This window comes from Saccostrea echinata, unplaced genomic scaffold (genome assembly GCF_033153115.1).
Source record: "Saccostrea echinata isolate AGI-Se365-2 ecotype Australia unplaced genomic scaffold, CSIRO_AGI_Sech_v1 ptg000011l, whole genome shotgun sequence".
Lineage (NCBI taxonomy): Eukaryota > Metazoa > Mollusca > Bivalvia > Ostreida > Ostreidae > Saccostrea > Saccostrea echinata.
In genome coordinates this window covers 1,015,334-1,037,564 of record NW_026889760.1, presented here as the reverse complement: position 1 = coordinate 1,037,564, position 22,231 = coordinate 1,015,334, and the positions used below count along the sequence as shown (strand labels likewise).

The 22,231-nt window shown below is 34.3% G+C and overlaps 1 protein-coding gene and 1 long non-coding RNA gene across 2 annotated transcripts; one reads left to right on the top strand and one right to left on the bottom strand.

Moving 5' to 3' along the window:
- Positions 1–1,239: 1,239 nt before the first annotated feature.
- Positions 1,240–2,611, bottom strand: LOC133184894 (uncharacterized). Its single transcript, XR_009720862.1, has 3 exons — positions 2,504–2,611; positions 1,822–2,052; positions 1,240–1,608 (listed from the first exon to the last, which is right to left on the bottom strand). It is a non-coding gene; the product is annotated as an uncharacterized LOC133184894 (long non-coding RNA).
- Positions 2,612–4,002: 1,391 nt separating this feature from the next.
- LOC133184789 (uncharacterized) lies at positions 4,003–21,859 on the top strand. The gene is made up of 7 exons (XM_061319848.1): positions 4,003–4,088; positions 8,589–8,685; positions 10,343–10,454; positions 11,934–12,065; positions 12,756–12,924; positions 13,196–13,345; positions 21,584–21,859. Exons 2-7 carry the CDS (start codon positions 8,671–8,673, stop codon positions 21,630–21,632), a joined length of 627 nt encoding a protein of 208 aa, XP_061175832.1. The 5' UTR covers positions 4,003–4,088; positions 8,589–8,670; the 3' UTR covers positions 21,633–21,859.
- Positions 21,860–22,231: the final 372 nt, after the last annotated feature.

The window sequence follows — 22,231 nt, the reverse complement described above, 5'->3', positions numbered from 1 at the left end:
GGGCCCCCCTCTAAATCCGCCAGTGCCTTATATTTCGAATTTCTATAGTTACTGTAATGGAAAAGCACGTATAAGGAATTTAATTTTCTCAGCATTTGTCGTATTATTATGCTGCATTTGTCATTTATAAATCCGTTAACAGTGTACACATTTCTCATTTCTCTATCACTGAATTGTCGTCTATATTAGAGCAGTATTTCACCGAAATGTGATTATCGCCGTATTTGAATTTCAGTTCTCAATATCGCTTATTTAAAGCTATATGTATACGTACATTGTATATAGCGTATCTGAGCTCAAAAAATAAAAATACTAGACTAGCTGAGTGTTGATGGACATGATATATGTTATTTACGTTTAAATTAAAATTTTCACCGATTTTGAACTTGAATAACCCCACCTAAATTGACTTTTAACTGTGTCTGATGTTAAATGCGGAGACATTAAATAAATCAGTTATTGTTTTAAATTTCTAATATCTATGAAACGCAATTGATTTAATTAAATTGTGTAATTTACATGAAATCCCTTTCTTCATATAAAGTAATAAAAGAAATAGAAAGATCTTTTTAATTTTAATTTGTCTGAACTTATAAAAAATATGCCATATATGACTTCAAATTATGCTTACAACAAAGTGTTATTATATTCAGCATTTTAAGATTATATATTCCTGTATGAAAATTTACGCCCTGACCTTAGGCGGAAATCAAAAGACGGAATCCGCCTTTATCTATAAAGAACTTAATAAGACAATTAGATGGAGTCCGGGTGGAATCAGGGCGGAATAGGGCTCGAAATATTTAAATGAGTTAAGGCGTATTCCGCCTTTCCTAATATGGATTACTTTCAAGGCATATTCCGCCTTACCTGCAAGGCGTATTCCGCATTAATGGCAAGGCGTATTCCGCCTTACTTAGGATAGGCGTATTCCGCCTTACTAGCAAGGCGTATTCCGCCTTACTTAAGATAGGTGTATTCCGCCTTACTTAGGATAGGCGTATTCCGCCTTACTAGCAAGGCGTATTCCGCCTTACTTAAGATAGGCATATTCCGCCTTACTAGCAAGGCATATTCCGCCTTAATGGTTAGAGGGATTTTGCATTAATGGTTACATAATCTGCCTATCACTGTGTACATCAGCTATTGTTGTTTCAGACTTTTACAAACTTAACAATTAAAAAAAATGAAATTACACAAATTATAAATCATTTATTTACAAGTTCTTTAAAATTCAATGACTAAAAAAATTTTACATTTGAAAATGTTATGCCTTGCCTTAAATTCACATGAAATAAAAAGATAAAAAATATTGTACCAAAACTTGATTTTTCTTCATACATCTACATAATAATGTGACTGTCACAGTTGAATTAACAAATAAAAAAAGAAAGACAAAACCAATGTTTAAAAGTCAATTCAACAAAACAATTAGCTGTTAATTTACCACTGGTTGATTATTGTCACAAAATTCTTTCTGTCTGCAAGGAAAGAGTGTGTCATTTTTATTATTCTTCTTCCTAAGTTATCTGGAATAACTTATCTTTTCCATGATTCAAGCTTTAAGTCCTTTGCCATTCTTCACACACGGTCACCACATGTTGAAGTCTATAAAGAAAATACAAACTGAGATGAATTTCTCGTTTCAAAACAACTCTTCAACATTTTTCAATAAAATGACTCTTTAATGGCATTCTATTCTGTATTACAGATCAGGATGCAAACAGTCTTGTCTAATTTCTCTCAACACTAAAACTTACAAAATATAAGAATAATTTTTCATATATTTATCAGACGTCTGATGTCTTTATGTATTCTTACCTCTCATAACCTCCAATACAGTTGAATGAAGCACAGGTGTTAGATTGCATTCCTTTTTCCCATGAATCTTCGGCAAGCTCTCAAATGAGAAGTCTAAGCAGCATTGCCAGTTTACTCCTAAGGGTGGATGGACAGTGACTTCTGGCCTTCATCCTGACTTGCTGCAGTTGCCGCAGTCCTCATTTTACCTTTATCGGCCAAAATTGCCGAGGACTTAAAAAGCTCGAAGTGCTGAAATGTATAACACTGCACTGCAGAATATCCTAATATCAAATAGGTTTTTAATCTCTTATTCAATTACTTTTCATAATCTTCATATATTTGTAAAAGGTAGTAACGTAAGACCCCATTCTACAAATACTTTTAATTTACATGTATATTCAAAAGCTGCTCATGAAATATGTAGATCTAACTTAAATGAATATACTCATATCCATGTATGTTTTGAAATGTACATTTGCAGCTGCTTATTGAATAATTAGGAAAACTATAGTGTAGATGCATCGACGTTATGAGGAATGGTACACTTCAATATGGATAAAAAAATAAATTAAAAAAACTTGTTCAAATTTCCCCCCAAAAATGTATTTTAAGAATTTCATCAAGGTAAAAAAAAAAAAAAGAAGAATTCCATGTACATGATGTGTATATTAATATTTTAATATTTTAAATGATGACTTACATCTCAGAACCTGACTCCTAATCCCAACTGAGCAGCGAACTACACTTTTAGAAGGGTGTCTGTGTCACCATTCCACTAATAAACCACTGGTTAAACCAGTGCTAACACACATCATATCGTGATTTTAAAACTGGAAGAAACTACAGGTCGTTAATTTTAAAAGGAAATCGGATTTCCGGAAAACACATATGCAAAGTGAAAAATAAAATTACAAAAGTACATGTTGATTAATAATTGACAAATGAATAAGTAATTTTTTTTATCCTTTATCTTTGTACTTTTTAATATTTAATAATATTTTAATCTAAAAGGATATACTCATAATATTGAAAACAAGGGGGGGGGGGGGTTGAGGCTACCCTACATTAGGCAAAAAGAAATGGCGCCTGAAATTTTATGCGCAAACTTTTTTTTTTAACATCTGGGTTAGTGTAGAGTATAATGTGAATATAGGGCCTCAGTGCTATTCCAGTTGGAATTAATTATCAGAAGTAATGGTGGAGAGTGGTGTGTACATATTTTGGCTGTACGAATTCAAAAAAAGAGAGAAAAGAAAAAACACCGCTAAAAATTTTAACTTACCATTGTTTTTCACAGTTACATGTATTCCTGTACAGTGTTTAGAGGTCCTTCTTTGTCCATTCAGCATGTTCACCGAGCATAATTTGCTTCACTTCAAAGCTTAGTTAAGAATAACACCAAAAGTTGTATTTTATCACTCTTTTTTCCAAAAACACATAACATATCATCTTCAGAATAGTAATTTACAGGCATACATCTTGCCTGAGTTCCTTTTTAAACTGAATAAGATGTAAAGATTCATCAACCAAATTGACCAACAGTCATCACTTTCAAAATCTGCATTCAAACTGACAAATGCATCCAAAGAGAGGCTCTGCCTGAAAACTTCCGCCCCCCTGTAGAGGGTGGTCAAGCAGGAGCGCATTAGAAACGTATATCTGATATACAATATGGCTGCAAAAAAATACTCCTCTCGGAAACGCAATCTTCAATGTAATAAAAAGCCTAATATTCAAAGTCTAACAACTGGATTAAAAGCCATGTTTGACTATTTTTTCGAATATCTCCCCCATTAGTGCCTTTAGAAAACAAGGTCATCTAGAGGAATGAAACATGTGGTCATAGTTTAAACTGTTCATAATTTAAAGATTAATGCAGAATCCGTCTAAGAGCTAAGCCTGAAAACGTCTAACAAAAATACGCCTCAGATTCAAGGTGGAATCCACCTAAGATATGAGGCGGAAAACGGTTAAAGCTAAGACGTTTTCCATGTCCGCCTTTAGTACGGCTTAGTCCACCTAGCACTTACCCGGAATCCGTCTCAGTCCGCCCGGACTCCAGGCGGAAAACGGTTAAGAGTTTCGTACGGGTTTTATGCTTCCGGTTCAATCCTTTTTTTTCAAGTGTCGAGTAAACATCACTGTGACTTTAACATGTTTAATACTCATACGTATGTAGCATTGTAAGATAACTAAAGTGCTGTATGTTATAGGACGATCGAAAGGAATATCATAAGTCAGTAAAGGAATTGAATCTGAGGTTATTTTTAACTCAACGATTAGAGGTATAAGTGTATTTTTTATTACATTTGATCATACATGTATTGTATATATATATATATATATATATATATATATATATATATATATATATATATATATATATATATATATATATATATATATAGTAATATATCATGTTTATTTATAGAATCAGTAACATCTTTGAAATGCATGAAAAGGTTGGAAAATAATCTTTACTGCACGGATCCAAAACAAATTGAAAGAATACATTAACTTTAAAAAGCACTCTGGTCGAGATAGTGTTCATATTTGTAGAACCATTCAAATATTATATAGTTGTAAAATTTCTATTTATAGACAGGGGCATTCCAAAGTTATTTTTAGGACGAACGATATACATGTGTCAGCATCATGAGTATGTTAAATCAAATGTTATTTTATAGAACCTGTGTGTCAAATTTCTTTGTTCCTTTACTTAAGTCATATGTAACTGTGTAAGTGATCCCCATGTAATGAAGAAAAAAATCGCACCCCTTTACTATAAAATCAGTACTTAATATCGGTTTTAATTCTCTTTAGAAAAGTGGACAGGCTTTCGCCTACATCTACATGGATGTAGGCGAAAGCCTGTCCACTTCTCTAAAGAGATATTGGTTAATTTAATATACTGATGTACGTGGGGTACATCTATATGATTTAGATCAAGGCCGTCGAAAGAAGGGGTGCATTTGGTGCGATCACATACACCCCTTCTAACAAATAAAAGAAAAAAAACGCACACACAAACATAATAATTATTATTTAGATAACAATATCCAAAAAAAAATTAATCAAAAGAAATTCATTATTAATCTGTTGAAAAAAAAACCGCTGCCAGATTATTTGAAATATGATTTCCAGAATTCACCAGAACCCACCGCCAAACTGGAACCAATTTATAAAAAATAAAAGTCTATAGCTCCAGTACCCCGCTCCTTTTTGAAATGCATTAAAAAGATGCTTGAGTTTCTGACTGATAATATCTATGTAGTTTTTTAGAGATCAGGTCCTCCAACCATCTGTCGGAATTTCCATGGGTGCTAATTATTATCAGACCTATTTTTGTTTTCATATAAAGGAGAAGAAGGAGACACTATCTGTGGCCTTTAACCCGATATTTAGATATATCGAAGAGACGTATTATCAATGAATTATTAGTTACTTCCATTTATATGTCAACTCAATATATCCCAGTGAACTTGAAATACAAAATAATACAGAGTCCATCCTCAACATATGTATGTTGACTCAGGACCCCTACGCTGTGAGGATGCACAGAGTCTGACACATCTGTTTCATATTTTGATATTTTCCTAGAAAAGACATTAATGGTAACCTGACAACAAACTTTATGTATTATTTAGAGAACGAGACAGGTACTGTATCATAGATACAAATTTGGGGTGGACGAGTGCGTAGCACGAGTCTCCACCCCCAAATTTGTATCTATGATACAGAACCTGTCGAGTTCTCTAAATGATTTGTGACACGATCAATCAAAAAAAAAAAAAAAAAAGCACTGCCCACTTCAATACCTGTGCAGCATCCAAACTTCCGCCAGAGTTCGTTTGTTCTTTCTGTAGATGAGGCCTCGACGGGGAGTATACATCCGCAGTATATATATTTCCACGGACAACGTAAGCTTTAGTCAGATTAGTTTTGACAGCGGGGTAGACGTAACAGACTCGAAGTCAGTCTTAATTGATAAGGTGGGCGATTTAAAACCTTGTTGTAGATGGAGATTGATCCTAATTTATTTCAGGGGTCTTAAAATCTCAGTTAAACTAAAGGTTCACATACAGGCGATACAGACAGTTTTTCGATGGACTTTGATTTTACGGATTTTTATTTTCTTATTGAAATGTGACATTAAAAACGAAGTGAAAGATGTGTGGCAGTCGTCAGCGATAAGGATTTAAGATGAAATTAAAAAAAAACAAAAAAAAACCCCCTGAAAAATGGACTTGACTGAGTTTGCACGAGAAGAGTGGAAAATGAGGGGAGGGGGAATGCGAATTTCACGTAATGTATGCTGCATCCGCGAACCCATTGGCTTTACTATTTTGAAGGGGACACAAAAAGCAGGGAAAGCAAACAGGTTTTCAGGAATTTCTCCAACATAGGATGTTTTCCATAATTGCGAATTTTCCTTTTCGTTTGGATCGAAATAACGTGTAGATTCTGTGTGAAATAATTTTTTTGAAAGTGATTGAGAAATTTTGACATTAAATACATTCTTAAGGAAATATTTCTTCAAATTTATAATAGGAAAAAATTATTCTCTTTAGAGAAGTGGACAGGCTTTCGCCTACATCCATGTATATCTCTAAAGAGAATAGGCAAAAAATTAGCATTTACTATTTGTACGTGGTTTTGATAAATTGAATCAGATTTATTTTTAGACCGTGCTGTATTTTAGATACAGAACAGTTGGCTAATACAAGACGAGGGCTAATACAGAGCGGAAAGTAGCTACGCCCACTGAACAGCAAACTTCAAAGAAAAACACCGCAATCGTGTCACAAGATAAACGTGATGACTTCAACTTTAATAATTTGTATTGTCAACTTTACTTACTAATGTAGCACTATACCCTTATCACCTGCAGTTGGGGTTTATATCTCCCAGTTGATTCGATGGCTAAGAGCATGCTCCATGTACGAACAATTTCTAAAACGAGACAAGCTATTGACAAACAAAGTTGATGAAACAAGGATTTATGAAGTCATCATTTCGCAAGTTCTATGGTCGATAGAATGACCTTGTCAGCAAATACAATCTATCATTAAGTTGAATGCTGACTGACGTATTTCATACTAATTGTTAGGACATTATTTACACACTGAATTTCTACAGATCTTTTCGTTTGCCCGATCATGACAATGAGCACACGGCGTGTTAATCTCTATTGAGATTCTGCTGGGCTAGATATTTGGACTGACGCCCACAGAATCTCTAGACAACCACTCATAATTCATGTCTGGAAATCAAGCCCCAACTTCGGCCGACTATAGCAAGAATTATTCACCTAGACCACACTGCCGTTCGCTTCAATTAAGTCATTTGGTTGTTTATTTGACTCTCTGTCACTATCATTTCCACATTGCTTACCGTTTAGGCATGTAAATCCCAACATAAAAATATTCACTGAAATCTCCGTTCGAAATATGGCTCCTGTGACAAAATTGTTTACCTCCTCGCATAAAAGAGTTCCTATAGTCTGTTTTCTTTTATGTGATGTTCAATAGCCATAGTAGACATTAGTTCATAATCACATAGGGTAAAAACAAACTATAGGGACTCTTTTATGTGAGGAGGTAAACAATTTCGTCAAAGGAGCCATATTTTGAACGGAGATTTCAGTGAATATTTTTATGTTGGGATTTACATGCCTAAACGGTAAGCAATGTGGAAATGATAGTGACAGAGAGTCAAATAAACAACCAAATGACTTAATTGAAGCGAACGGCAGTGTGGTCTAGGTGAATAATTCTTGCTATAGTCGGCCGAAGTTGGGGCTTGATTTCCAGACATGAATTATGAGTGGTTGTCTAGAGATTCTGTGGGCGTCAGTCCAAATATCTAGCCCAGCAGAATCTCAATAGAGATTAACGGCGTGTGTGACCGGTCGACAGGGGATGCTTTCTCCTGCTTAAGAGCATGCATCTATTAGGAGATCATCGTTTAAAGAATGCCGAAAATTTAACGTCTATTCTTCTCGGGAAAAAAATAACACACTGATTTTGAGACCATCAGCAGCCGGCTAATAAATTTATTCGGTCTTATTTAATTTTTATTTAAAATAAGGCCAAAAAAGTCTTGTTTCCTGCTACCCGACCTACCCTATTTTTTTGCACCCTACCCTAAAGTTTTTTTTTAAGTTTTGGAAGGAAAAAAATCGGGAATTTCTGGAATTTCATCGTTCTGTCACGGTAATTGGTTTCCGTATTAACACAAGCATTTCATGAAATTCTTGTTTTAAATATGGACTTTCATAAAATACCACTTGAGTTGTGCATAAAAAGATATGAAATTTAATTTTTAAAAGACAGTATTGACCTGTGACATGTTTAATTTGATCTTATATTAGTTCATATCCAAAATATGCTGTCGGAAAAAAATAAAATAAAAATATAAAATAAAATAATTTTCCTACCTACATGTACCTACCCTATTTTTTTCAGGCTGGTAGCAGGAAACAAGACTATTATTTTTTTGGCCTAATTGTAAAGTTCATGATTATTTACAGAAATTTAATTGCCTTCTGGATTAGGGACGGATCCGTATCCAATGGAAAGCCATATATCATAACCGCACACGTAAAAGTTATTCCACGAATCGCGGATCGAAAACTGCATGCTGACATCAAACCTTAATTTATCTACGTATAATTGTCTGGGACTTTTTTTTTTACATTAAGAGTTGCTAAAATATCCAAAGAAGTATTCGAACTCTGATATTCACTTAATTATTTCTATGTTTCTACATACTACATATTTTAGGTACACACAAAATAATGATGAATGAAAAAATGACCCACTGTGCCTAAATCAGAACTTTTAACATGGATATTTGCAAACCAGAATGGAATACATACAGGTATATGCATTTTTTAATTTCAGTAACTAATTAAGTGACTGAAAGGAATTTTTGAATTTAATATCATCTAAGAAATTTAAATTTAAGAACTTCTTCACTTTATATACTGAAACGCAAAAGAAACGCAACATCCTATTTTAGAGGGGAAAATCATATAAAGGATATAATTTTGTATCTAAAAAGTACGGATATCTTCAACATTGTAAGTTTCGATAATTTAACGGTTGAATGATTTTCATGCCATAACCGGAAGTTAAGTTTGAGCCCGCTGAACAGAAATCAAAAATTGCATATTTAACAAAACATTTGACAAAAATATGGGGTTTTAAGGGTTTGTATCTGTTTAACACAAGTAATTCAGCAATATTTCGCAAAATAAATTCTCCTTTCATTTCCGGGAGAGATGCCAAGGCTTCCTGAAAATGACTTAAGTACGCATTTCATGTGCTCTAGCTGGATAATCTGAAAATAAAGGTGATGGAGAATTGCAGAATCTGATGCAAAAATGCACGACAACACGCCTCAACAGGCTCATACGTATCATTAGCATGAATGATAGTCCGTGGACCGGAAGTCCAAGTGTTACTACACTGCGCTAGGTTAGAGAAAATTCGACTTCATCATCTGAAAAATGGACATTTAAAAATGGCAAAGAATATTTTTTTCGCTCAGATCCCGAGATTGATGAACTTACTGCATCGTGGAAATCAAGCTGCAATTGTTGTGCATGGCAGTCTTCCACGCTATAATTGAATGGCTGAGAAGGGGGGTGTTTTAACAGTCATGTGTTACTTTCTAAAGTTAAAAGGTAATCATTTAACATTGATATCAAATCTTTGATGCTTTTAAATCGAGTTTAACTTAACTGTAATCAGTTTTGAAAATCATCAGTTAAAAGGTTCAAATATTTGTAGATTACTGCTTGTTGCGTTTCTTTTGCGTTTCAGTATATTATTTCATGTTACGATTATTTTTTTGTCAGAATTGCATCATTTAGTTAAAGCTATATATGGCGTATCTGAGCTAAAGAATAAAAATACTAGACTAAGTGTAGATGAACATGATATTGTTATTTACGTTAAAATTAAAACTTTACATAAAGTAATAAATTAGATAGAAAGATCTTTTTAATTTTAGTACATGCAGACAAACCTCATCTGATTTTTCACTATTAATCACTGGTGCTTTAGAACAGGTAGACCACCAGGCCTTCTCGACCATCTTTTATCAATTGATACAATCCGAGGAAATTCATAAAACAAATAATTTATATCAAAAATATATTTATACGTATCCATCTGTATTATTATGTAAAAAAAAAGTTTATTTTTATTTATAGAGTTAGATATATTTTATAAAACGTTTGTTTTACGTATTTTTTAAATTGATATTAGGGATTAAATCTCAGTTAAGTCATAATTAAAAAGATTATTTATAGGAAAGAAGTCAAAAATGGTCCAGTGGTCTATATCGGGGGGGGGGGGGGGGGTTCCTGTCCTTAAGCACATATGATAAGAATATTCTCATCTTTAGTTGCCTATAGAACATACAAAGTCGATCAGACCTGAGCAAATTCAAAGGAAGCCGTAGTGAGAAGTAGATTTCTACCATAATTCTGCATCATCATCGCTTTGAACCATGCATATTTTTGTTACAGTTTATGACGATAGTGACTCTTGTGACTCTCTGTCAAGCAACACCTTTCTGTTCTGACAATCAAGTATATCACTCAAATGGAAACTGTTGCCAGTATGTCCGCTGTGAACCTCGTAAGTAGTTCAAACCCAACACGGAAATATGACGTACATGTACATGTACAGGTAAAGTCTAAAAATAAATTATATTAAGTCATTAGGTACTTAAAACAACGTCAACAGCACATCCTCAGAAGAAAAAGAGGCCCATGGGCCACATCGCTCACCTGAGCACTGTGGCTAGGGAAAAAAAGCAAAAATCAGTTCAGTATTGAAAAGCTTTAATGCATAAGTTGTCATGACCTACCCCTAAAAGCGCGGGGGGGGGGGGGGGGGGGTATGATTTGAACAAAATTGAACCTACACTAACTAAAGATGCTTATATATTTTTTTGACTAGCTGTGACTTTTTTCCCTACAATTTTGAACATTCATTATGGTCCCATCCTACTCCCGGGGATCATGATTTGAACAAATCTGAATCTACACTATTTGAGGATGCTTCCATATAAATATGACCAATCATAGCTTTGCTGTTCTTGAGAAGAAGGTTTTTTTTTTTTTTTTTTTTTTAAAATCCTATGTATTCCTATGCACAACTTTAATTATCAATTATGGCCCCACCCTATCCCAAGGGGGTCATGATTTTTATCAAACATGAATCTACACTACCGTAGGATACTTCCAAATAGTAAATAACCAATCATGCTTTGCTGTTCTTGAGAAGATTTTACCTATATATTCCTACGTAAAACTGAGATCGTCCATTGTGGCCCCACCCTACCCCCAAGGGTCATGTTTTTAACAAACTTGAATCTACACTACTTGAGGATGATTCCACAGAGTTTCATCTTTCCTGGCTCAGTGGTTCTTGAGAAGAAGATTTTTAAAGATTTTTCCTATATATTCTTATGTAAAACTTTGATCGTCCATTGTGGCCCCACCCTACACCCGGGGGTTATGATTTGAACAAATCTGAATCTACACCACCTGAGGATGCTTCCATATAAATATGACAAATCATAGCTTTGCCGTTCTTGAGAAAACTATTTTTAAATCTTTTTTTTTTTTACTATATACTCCTATGTATAACTTTGATCGTCCATTGTGACCCCACCCTACCCCAGGGGGTCATGATTAGAACAAAATTGAATCTACACACCTGAGGATGCTTCCACATGAGTCTCATCTTTCCTGGCCCAGTGGTTCTTTAGAAGAAGATTTTTAAAAGATTCCATTAATTTTTCACTTATTTGTAATTATCTCCCCTTTGAAGAGGACATGGCTCTTCATTTGAACAAATTTGAATCCCCATTACCCAAGGATAATCTGTGCCAAATTTTGGTTGAAATTGGCCCAGTAGTTCTGGAGAAGAAGATGAAATTGTGAAAAGTTTACAACGACGACGACAGACAACGGACAAATTTCGATCAGAAATTAGCTCACTTGAGCCTTCGGCTCAGGTGAACTAAAAACGACCAATTTAACCATCCGGCAATGGTAGAATTTTTTTTTAACAAGTATATATAAATAATTGATAATTGTGATTTTTCAGAGCAATTTGTGAAAGTCTGTGAGAATAACGGTGAAGCAGATGTCTGCCAGTCGTGCCCTGAGGGTACCTACCTCGATGATCGCACGGACAGCAACTTCATCTTTGACTGTCTAGAGAGGAACTGTGGAGAAGGTACATATATATATCTACAGTAAATCGGTATAAATATGAAGGAAAATATTGAATGATTACCAGATCCAAGGGAAACGTTAACATATGAATTAGGCATATTTTTACTGCAATATTAATTGCATTTTCTGCATGTAACATAGTTATGTACCGATTACTCGATTAAAATCGATTTATTTATCTATGACCCCCGATTATAGATAATCGATTATACTTTTGATAATCGTTTGATCAACATATTAGTTAAAAGCAAATTATTCCTTTGATTTTTGAATCATTCTTCTTTGAATTTAACTAAATCCTAAATAATAAACTAATAAATGAATCAAATGATACAAAATATATATCAAAAATGTATCCTAGAAATCACTCCCGAATTTTTTTTACCAATTTATTCTTCATTCAAAAATGAACAAATTTAATACTTGTAATCAATCGATTATTAATTGATTATAGTGCATCCGATTATCCCGATAATCAATTATGAAAAAATTCCGATTTCCCATCACTAATATAGCAATTTCTTATCTACTTATTACTCATTCATTTATTCTTTGAGACGATGTTCAAATCTCAAGACGCTATGAATTTTTTCAATGGGTATAAAAGTTTTTACAGCTCAGTATTTTATTTAATAAATGTAAATACATTTAACTTTCATGCACTTTTGTCTTTCAATTAAAAAAATTCCAGATACAGTACCGTCCGATTATCCGGCGACTAAATTTGACAACACCGCTTGTGCCAAACGGTGTCGTTGTAACACTGCAAAAAATTATTGTGGGACAGATCCATGCCAATGTCGACATCATTTATGTGTCCACCCTGAGGAAGTGCTCCAAGAAAACTGTACCTGTATCAGGTAAGTAATATTTCTCAATATCCAAAGTATGAATTTTAATTGAAATATCTTTTTAATCAGATATATCATATCATCAACCATATTTCCTTCTCTCTTAGTTATTGTCAAAAACCAAAGGCAGCATCTATAATTAAAAAAAACAAAACTTTCCGACATCAAATGTTCTATATTATTTTGTTCGTTTTTGCAAAGACGAAATGAACTATAGCTCTACCTTATAAAAAATATATTTACATAATTATTTATTAATCAATTATAACTGAATAATTAGGAAAGAAAAAGGAAATGAAGGTACAAATCTTAACACACCATCGACCAAATCATCAACTAAAGAACAGGAAAAAGTGTCTCATCGTCCAACAACTGGTCCTACAATAAATTCTACCACCTTTGGAAGACCAACCGTAGCCAATGATACTAGGTTAGCATTCCTTTGTGAATAATTAATTGTAAATGTGTTTTGCATTTCTCAAATTTCCCTTTACAGAAAAAGTTAACGTTAACACTTACTAATATTGTAATTCTTTGTGTTGAGAAATGGTCAGTGCAATGGAGATATTATAAAAAGTTGACTAGATTACTAAGTATAAAGATTATTATTGTTATAAAAATTAACATAATGATTGACCAATCATAGGACTGAAAAGGACGCAGAGGTCATAAATGATGATCAGCCAAGAAGAAAAGAATCAACAAGTGTCCTATCTTGGCCAGTCATCCTGCTCATTGTTATATGTACATGTTTCACAGTATTGCTTCTTGCCGTTTTTATTTACCGGTTCAAAAGTTACGTCAAAAGGAGAGGAAAAGACTCCGGTGTAACCATAGCATATCACAGTGTTCATAATCATCAAACAGTTCATAAGTATGAGCATTGCAATGTTCAAGTGGGAAATAAGAACAAACTTACTGTGTGTGAAATGGGCCAAAATGACGAGGACAACGGACCTACAGACTAGTTTAAGTGTGCATGTTGTTAACGGTGTTTCTTTGTCAAGGATTCATACAGGTATAAAGGACACAAAACCTGTGGTATACATATACATGTATACAACATTACGCAGGAAAAAGTACGCCGATGTTTTGCAATGTCTTTGATAACTTTAGAGAAAGTGATTTAATTTTTATAAACTTCGCAATATACATGTAGGAAGTATGAGTCTGTTGCATATCTAAGATAAAATTTCAGGGTCCATTTTCGTTTTGGAATCTATTGTCTATTGAAATGTAATCAAAGCTGTTTGTATCATAAAAGAAACAACAACTCTTTCCTTCTGCCTAGAGATTAAAGTTTACAGCTGCAGGTTTCTGGCTGTATCGTGAAAGTTATTATGTTCAATACCACATTTTCTTTTATATCATTTTCCGTTAATAGAATGGTAATAATTAACGAAGTAAATGTATAAATCTATTATCATTATTTTTATGTAGTGATTTATTGCTGAGAGTTGCTCAAAAATTGTTCATATGATGTAGTACAATGTCACTGGTAGATTGACATAGTGTTTATAGTAAATAGGGATATCAACGAGTATCCGTGTACTTAAAACTATCGGTCGGTCATACCGACTATCGACTTCATATTTTTTTACTCGGTAACTCCTTAAAAATGCACTTAATCTTTTTAATAGAAATTCGAAAGCTAATTAATAAGACCCTCCACTGCTACATGGATCAATATTTTTTCTTTTGAAAGAAAATGATTACATATTTTAGCATATATTAAATTACTGGGATAGAAGTTACTTAAATAAATACTTGCATAAAGAAATCGTGTACATATGACAGTCACTCTAACTTGATGTAAATTATTGAGTGTAGATGGACAAGCAGTCTCAAAAGGGACATGAAGTTAAACCAACATGAGAAGAATTATTTGAATGAGTACTTGACTATCGCGTCGCCCGCGTGGCGCAGTGGTTAGAGCGTCTGCTCTAGAGTCGCGGAGTAAGGAGTTGATCCTTACGTCGCGGGTTCGAATCCCACTGTGGGACGTGGAGACCGGTCCTTCGGATGAGACCGTATAAACCGAGGTCCCGTATCGCAGTAGGTGCTGGCACGAAAAAGATCCCTCACTGCTCAATGGCCGTAAGTGCCGAGTATAGGACAAAATTTGCAGCTCTGCACCGGCAAGTGGTGGCGTCTCCATATGAGTGAAAAATTCTCGAGAGGGACGTTAAACAACATACAAACAAAAAAAACTTGACTATTGCAATAGGAGTGAAGTTGACATTCATAATATTAGACAAAGCTACAAATAAAATATGGAGATAACGAACAGTAATCAAGCTCAGAATACAATATGGAATCAGAGGTGAAATCAGGTGCCATGGAGGAGTAAGCATCCCCTTTCGACCGGTCACCCACGCCGTGTACTCAACTGCTCATTATCATGATCGGGTAAATAAAAAAAATCATAGACAATTCAGCGTTTAAATAATGGCCTAACAATTAATATGAGAAAGGTCAATCAGCATTCGACTTAATGATAGCTTGTATTTTCTGACAATGTCATTGTATCTACCATAAAACTTACGAAATGATGACTTTAAGCGAGAATGTTGATATCTTTGTTTCATCAACCTGTTTGTCAATAGCTTGCCTCGTTTTAGAAATCAACTGTGAGATATAAACCCCATATGAAGGTGACAAGGGCATATTGTTACGTATACATAAGTAAGGAAAGTTGACGATAGAAAGTTAAGTCATCACGTTTAACTGAACGTTTTGTTGTTAGGTTACCGTTATTGTCTTTCTTTGTAAAATATCCAAATATGAAACAGATGTTCCAGACTCTTTGGTATATTTTATTTCAAGTTTACTGGGATATATCGAGTCGACATATAAATGAAAGTAACTATCGTTAATTGACAATACGTCGATCGTCGATATATCTGCATGTAAATGTCGAGTTGAAGGCCACAGAAAGTTTTTTCTTCTTCTCATGTATGTTTTTAAAAATATGAATACAAAAATAGCTTCTCTAAAAACCTGGCGCAATTGGTACCTATGGAAAGTCTGACAGCTTGTTGGAAGACCTGATCTCCAAAAACTACATACATGTAAATATTGTTAATTAGAAACTCAGGCATCTTTTTAATATCTACAATATATATAGTAGATAATCTTGTATAGATTATATAGAGACTATAAATAGACTAAATAACTAGAGCCGAGCTCGTTGCAAAGCAACGAGAGGTCTTCCGTTGGAGCTGCAGGCAGGAAGAAGTGACCTTGAGTCAAGGTCATGCCATATTATAAGGTTATAAGCAATCTTGTAAGGGTATCTTGAACTTGTCCAAATGACCTTGCGAAAGCCATGACACACTCTGGTTATGAGCAAACCCCATCTGTGTATTACTGACTTCTCAAATTCACACTTGTTCATACGGTTCATACATCCAGTCAAAATATCTTGTCCTTAGTGACCTTGAACTTGAGTTTAGGCCATGTCACACTCTGCATGATACCAACAATGTTTCACTAGAAAAAGACGGTAACGAATTTATAGTTTCTCATCCAAACTCATCCAAATGACCTTTCATCAAGACCATGACACACCCTGATTAAGAAAAATCCCAATCTGTGAGTTATTTGACTGGATAAGTTCAGCCATGTTCTTTCAGACCATAGATCGAGTCAAATAATTTATCAGGTTCCACACAATGATTTAAGGATTCATTGTGAATGTTTTTGTCCAGTTTGGATATTGAACAAGACGTGTTTGTGAAACACTGATGCCCCGGTATTGCAGTTTATGGCAAAGGTTTAAGTTTCTCAAATCCGTATCCAACTCCAAGGTCAAAGTCAAGAGATAAAAAATTATGTTACTCAAAGAAAGATCTCGTCTCAGGGATATAACTGTGAAATATGAAACCGCTTGGACAAACTATTGAAAAGTATGGCAAAGGTTAATCTTTTTTTTAATACTCAAGTCAAATGTTAAGGTCAAGGATAGATTAACTGTGTCCAAAGGAATGCCTTGTCACAAGAAATAGGCATTGAAATATGAAAGCCCTAGCATTAATTATTCAAAAGTTATGGCAAAGGTCAACGTTTTTTTTTTCAAAAGTAGGTTAAACCCCAAAGTCAAGGACAAAAGTAAAAAATATCGGTACTCAAGGGAGGGTCTTGTCACAAGAAACACACATGTAAAAATATGAAAACCCTAACACCAACCGTTGAAAAGTTATGAATGAGATTAAAATGTTTCAAAGGTAGGTCAAACTTTAAGGTCAAAGGTAAAAAGTCAAAACTTTTAATTTTTTTTAAAGTACGTCAAACTCCAAGGTCAAGGTCAAATAGTAAAAATTGATGATATCCAATGAACGGCGTTGTCGCAAGGAATACACTTGTGAATGTAAAAACGCTAGTCCCAACCGTTCAAAAGCTATTGCCAAGGTTGAATTTTTTAAAAAGTGGGTCAAACTTCAAGATGAAGGGCACAAGGTCAAAAATATTTATTCCCAAAGAAAGGTCTTGTCACAAAGAATTTCGGATGTGAAGTATGAAAGTCCTAATGCCAACTGCTCAAAAGGCTAAATTTTGTATAGTTGGTCAAACTAAAATGCTGTCGAAAGGGTAAGAGAGACTCCGAGGTATTCAGTCAAGTAACTTACGATATTGCAGATCAAATAAAGCATGTAGCATCAGCCTTCCCCTCCCCCTTTTTTTCAGACCTAACTTTTTTACTTTAGTAATGTTCATTGAAAGTCCCGTTGGCCCCCACTTTTTGTTGCAGTATAGTCCCGTTGCCCCCACCCCCTTCCGCCAGGAAATAGGATTTTGGGCAATTTTTTTTTGTTTTGGTTCTGAAGTCTTTTCAGGTAAGTTAATTTTTTTTCTCTGGCTGCCCCCCCCCCTTTTCAAAAACGATGCTACGTCCCTGAAAAGTAACATGTAGAGATGTCTGTCCTGGCATATATATAGAGATTGTCAAACAAATGGCATGTTCAATGCAATATCAGCAATAAGAAACTCGCCGACAGTTTTTTTTTAAATTCCAAATTGCTTTTTAATTTCTACAGATATTTATAATCCTTTTAATTTATGTTCGTGGATTATTGATGGAATAATTTTAGTTACATGTCAAGTTTAATATTATGGTGTTTGTACTTTGTAGCAAGGATTTGCTAAATACTTATAATTTTCTATGATTGTACCGAAAAGTAGATACATGTACATGTTTTAAAGCCGAGCTGCCGCTCAAGCTTTATTTCTGTCCTGTAGATCTAGAGGTCTTTGTGTATATATCATAGGTAAAAGTACCAATACCGAAGATCACATCCCTTCAAAGCTGTATTATTCTTGCTTATTATGCCCCTTGCAGTGACGGATCCTGGAATTTCATAACGGGGGACAAAGTAGAAGGCAGGGGAGGGGTCGGGGGGTGCATTAAAGCCCCCAGTGGGTCTATGACAAAGCCCTGGTGGGGATCCAGGGGCGAAGCCCCCAGAAGTTGACAAATTTTTGCAAATACATGTAAGAGATGTTTTTTCCTTGATTTTAGGATAATGGACATATAAGTTCTACATACAAAAAATTCAAACGGGGGGGGGGGGGTGCGCCCGGCGCCAGCCCTGGATCCGCCTTTGCTTTTTTTATTTTATAAATGTAGTTATGCACCCCACCCACCCTTCTTGTGTTCTAGATGCTTCAGTCGTTTGTTTGCATTATAACTCAACAAGAAGTCCGTGATTTTTTGTGTGAAGCTTAGCTTTTAAAAATCCGAAAATGACAGGCTGAAAGAGTATGTATTATTGATGAAAATAATGAAATTGGTAATCAAAGTTCAGAATATACGTGCGGTGGCGATATTCAAAATTGACAGAAAGTCGTTTGACTTTTTAATACACTTAAAGATGTAGTCAAGAGGAAGGATTTTGAAAGGTTTGATAAATACACACCATGCATCACAGAGTTGACCAATATGAATGCATTATGATCAGGTCACATATAGTAAGTACTTCTATCACAATAATTGACACGTGGAACACGTGCATGGATTTCTTATAATTAAGTTACAAAATTTATAATAATAATAATAATAATATTAAAAGATTTAAAGAAAAGAAAATGAAGATATTAGTTAATAAAACTGTAGTGGTTTGGGTCGTGGATATCGGCCTGGATAGCTCAGTCGGTACAGCACCTGACTAGTGATGCAGGGGTCCCGAAGAAAATTAAAGAATATTTGTTAAAGGGACATGTATAGTCAATCAGATTCGAAATACAGCGACTATCAGAATTTCGGGCCGTAAAAAGATCTGATTTTGATTAGATTTCAGGTGTAGGCGAATGTGTTTGTACTGAAGGGGTTAGTTAATTCATTCAAGATTTATTATATTGTTCGTTTGGCCGAAGGCTTCAAAAAAGTGACACACTGCCTGTACAGGTACACATCAATGAATGTTCGGATTAATTCAAAAATCGGCGGACATTAATTTATTTTAGTTATCTAAAGGCGATGTTATTTCCAGAGACATTTATATTTTCTGTTTTTTATGTCTCGGATTTTTCTTTTTTTGTGATTTACCGTTTACAAAGGCCTGTGTTTTAACACCTGTTCATAAACGCTGTCAATTAAAAAAGAACGTAGATTACATACATGTACATTTAAGTTTCAAAAGTTCCATTACTAGTAGGAATTAATTAAGGTAACATGTTTTGAATTTTATTTTGAATAAAACAGACAATTACCTCGATATCGAGAAATAAATTGTTTATAAAAATAATTATGCAACTTTCCTGTAATTCAGCGAATAAAATATTAAATGAAATGCACTAGCGATTTAATCAAAGATATGAAATAATCTGAAAGATTCAACATATTTATCCACTCATAACTTAGTTTATAAAATGAATTTGGAAAGGCCATTCTATGATTTGTTTTGTGTATGACTAGGTCGCTGGATCACACGCCGATTGATCCCCGGTGACCTCCTTTGCCACACGCTATCGAGGGAGGTGTTACCTAATTGTAAACACACAAGGCGAATGTAAAAGGTGTGCACTTAATGGCTGTGAATAGTCTATGCTTCAAAGTTATGTTTTTTTATTTTCTCACTATATTGTTTGTTTTTATATGATAAGAAGAAAAGGTTTTCTTTTTTTCCTTTTTCTTAGTAGACTGGTTTATTAAACTTTGAAAAAAAAACCCGAAATAAAAGGAAAAAATTGTCAAAAAATAACTTGGAAATAAAGCACAAAACACTTCAAGAACCTTATTCTAAAGAATATTAGCATCTAATGTAGCCAGGTTTATTATTAATAGTAAGTTTATTTTAGTTACACGCATGAAGAGCTCTCGTTTACTTGCTGAATGAAAACAGTTACCTGTAAATGGGTCAAGCTTCTGGCGCATTTAAAACACAAGACTCGAACAAAATAACATTTTCATGAGATCAATAAGATGTTAAAGAACAACTTTTTTAACGACAGCCATTTCGAAATATTTACCGTTTTTGAGTTATAAAGCAAAAACTTTAAAGGGCTCCAGATCCCTAATTGGAAGGGCCAGCCCCTTTTTAGTGGTGTCAAATGAAAGGCCTTAAAATTGTGCACAACTTTTATTCTACATGTCTTATCAAAATATTTTTAGTTTTAAAGATACAATGGAAAATATGTCTAAATTTTCGCTCTTTTAGGCGTTCTAATTTTTGACCCCTATATAACGCCATTTTGAATACAGAAATCGAAAAACAAAAACCGATGTGCACAACTTCAATCCTTGTATTATTCAAATTCGGTAGAATTTCTGTTCCAGATTTTGTAGTCTTGAAGCCTTTGTCTGGAATTGAAGCCTCCTAAATTTTCATTTAAAGGGAAATAACTCAAAAGCGGAAGTGACTTTTTGAATTGTTTGACAGCATTCTGATAGAGTTTTGTAACGTCTATAAACCCAGCAAATTTCAGCAAAATCCGTTGAGAAATGAGCGAGATATGAGGTCTCAAAGTTGGTGTCTAGGAAAAAGAAGAAGAAAAAAAAGAATAATAATCTTAACCATCAGAATCAGTAGAAGGTCTTCCGTTGGAACGGAAGACCTTAATAATAGTTATTAATTAAAGCCCGGGCCATGTGCATTTCCTTAAATTAACATATATAAGGTGCAAGTGATTTGATTGTTTTACTCTAAGTGTAAAGAAAGACAAAATACTTCTATAGATTACACTGTCTTACTAGAAGCAAATTTTCACATCAAAATAATTTTAAAATTTCAAAATAAATATGCAACGTTCAATCTTAAGCCTTGCTGTTTCGAATGTTGATTTAATATTTCATAATCTCAAAGTTTTAATGAAGGTCATATAAAGTGTGTCTACTAATTTCCTCTTTACCATCATATATTAGACTTTGACACCAAAACTCGACCACAGTATTAATATAATAAGCCAGTGGATAAGCGCGTTGGTGGAGGGGTGGACAAAAAAAGGATCAAGTGCACTAATTAGAGTAAGCCACCACTCCAGCCTTCATTCATGTGTGGTCTTATACAATATATTAAGGTATACGGTATAATAATTATAGTCAACAACTTGTGTTTGTATAGTGTTCAAGCAATAAATATAAACTTGAACATTCTACTTTATAGTATACAAGGTAGTATATGGGAGTATGAGGTATGCAAGAGTTTGTGTAAATGTGTTATGTTACTTTTAGGCACTGGACAGATGATCACACCAAATCACCGCTTTCTTTACCAGGCTAGCGGTTCAACTGGGTAGATGTACCAATCAGAACTGTCTTCTATGTACAGAAAGCAATATTTGTATCCTGTGCCCATGCGTGTCCTTATAAGAAGAATAGAATGATTTATGTTATGTAAAGTCTACTATGTTTCCTGTCTAAATGTTCGTCTGTAATGTCTGTGTCTTGTGATGTCTATATGTTTTTGTAATATTCCTGTGTTTTCCATTACCATCATTATTAAAATTTTCGAACCCTGAACCAATCTCTGAGTTGTTCTACCACTGACTACATAATTATAAATAAGGCAAATCTCACACCTTTTTTTTCTAGTTTGTATACATCCCAAGATAAATTTCCATGCAAGTTTGCTTAAAGTAGGACCTACATTTACTTTAGAATGGACCCGCTCCTAAAACATTAACCTGTTCACTCATCCAGAAAATGTAGGTCAGATCAAACATACGAAGCAAGTTTGGTAGTGTCCATCCCTAGCTGCGTCAACCATGCAAATTAAATCGTAACAGGTTATATAGTTAAATAGATACTCTGGTCACTCTGGAAAATGTAGGTCAGATCCAGGATCCAAAGCAAGTCTGGTATTATGCGTCCCTAAATACG